Raw genomic sequence first — 1,685 nt, forward strand, 5'->3', positions numbered from 1 at the left:
GGACAGAATCTCATGCTGTCACCCAGGCTGGAGTGCAGTGGCATGATCTTGGCTCACCGCAACCTCTGCCACCCAAGTTTAAGCAATTCTCCTGACTCAGCCTCCTGAGCAGCTGGGATTACAGGCACTCGCCACATGCCTGGCTAAGTTTTGTATTTTTAGTAGAGAGAGGGTTCACTATGTTGGCCAGGCTGCTCTCAAACTCCTGACCTCAGATGATCCACCTGCCTCAGCCTCCCAAAGTGCTCGGGAGGATTACAGCAGTAAGCCACTAAGCCTGCTATAAATGAATATTTTTGAGAGTCTCCATTTTAATTTCACATATAGTAGACATCAATAGATATAACCCATATAAACAAAAGCTCATTGGGGTTTTCAACAAAGTTTAGGAGTGCAAAGGGGTCCCGAGTCTAAAAAGTTTTGGGCACTACCAAGCTAGCCTATGGCAGGAATCAGCAATCATCTGACAAAAGTTTCCTAGCATTTACTAACATGAATGGGCAGGCCGAGGCTTCTGTGAAGATGCTGCTACTCCTGCTGCTGCAAGTGATTGATGCAGGAATTAACATTTATTCAGAGTTCATGTAGGCCAGGCACTGTGCTAATTGCTTTACAGGACTCAGCAAATTTTACCTTTGCAACAAATCCCGTCCACATTTTATTTTTTATTTATTATTTTAACAATTTTTAATTTTTAAGGGTACACCGTAGGTTTATGTATTTATGCAGTACATGAGATATTTTGATACAGGCATACAATGTGTAATAATCACATCAGGGTAAATGAGGTATATCACATTTTACGGCTGAGGAAATTGAAGCACACAGCAGTTAAGCAATGTGTCCAAAATTATATACTAACAGATTTGAACTGAGGCAGTCTGGCCCTGAAGTCTGTGTTCTTAAAGACCATATGGTTTTACCTCTCACTGTCTTTGGATTTAACATAGAAATTTGAAAATTAGCTTTAAGGAGGAAAATAACTAGACGCTTATCTCATTGTTAATAAAACTAAGTATCTCCATTGTAAAGTGAAAAAAGGAAGTCTTTTTTATGTTTTAAGTTACAGAATCTGCATGATGCTTACCTTAGTATAGAGGTGAATCCGGTCAGTATTCCTACTTGCACAAAACATTAAGGTGTCATACACTGGCAAAGTGTCTGAACTCTTCAACTGTTCTATTAAAGAAGACAAAAGAGAACCTGAAGGCTTATCTACCCTCTATCTTAAATAGCTTATTTTAATCTTGTGTAGGTTAGAATGATAAAATAGCTATATCAAAAATAACAATATATTTAACAAAAAGTAATTGTCTAGGCTTGAAATAAACCTACCACGGTAGGCCACTGAAGAGCATATTGGCTTATACGGTAACCAATTGTTTTACGTTTTTGCTAATGGCCTAATGAGAAACAAACAGATTCAGAATTAGCTGAAAAAATACAAGTTAGGTAGGCATAAGGAAAAATTTCTGCCAATGAGAGTTGTTATTGGCCTTGAAGAAGTTTAGACTAATCTATTCCTTTTGCTAGAGTAGATTTAAGTTGAGACTGAATGAGTACCACTTTGATTATAAGCAGCAACATCGCTAAGTTGAGGGCCAGTTAAATGCCTGATTCCCTGCAGCCTGGTGCCTGACATTCACAAAAAAAGATAAGTAGGCAAGCTTCTTTTCTGATAATCT

At 38.3% G+C, this 1,685-nt stretch overlaps 1 protein-coding gene across 5 annotated transcripts in view; it reads right to left on the reverse strand.

The window, feature by feature from the left end:
• ZRANB3 (zinc finger RANBP2-type containing 3) overlaps nucleotides 1–1,685 on the reverse strand; it is a 277,334-nt gene that overhangs the window by 27,924 nt on the left and 247,725 nt on the right. For all 5 annotated transcript variants that reach the window (XM_017536065.1, XM_017536061.1, XM_017536060.2 and 2 more), the window contains one exon: nucleotides 1,088–1,179. In XM_017536065.1, the coding sequence (XP_017391554.1) occupies nucleotides 1,088–1,179 (92 nt within the window). The remainder of the gene's footprint in view (nucleotides 1–1,087; nucleotides 1,180–1,685) is intronic.

The sequence above is a fragment of the Cebus imitator genome, unplaced genomic scaffold, assembly GCF_001604975.1.
Source record: "Cebus imitator isolate Cc_AM_T3 unplaced genomic scaffold, Cebus_imitator-1.0 Scaffold95, whole genome shotgun sequence".
Classification (NCBI taxonomy): Eukaryota; Metazoa; Chordata; class Mammalia; order Primates; family Cebidae; genus Cebus; species Cebus imitator.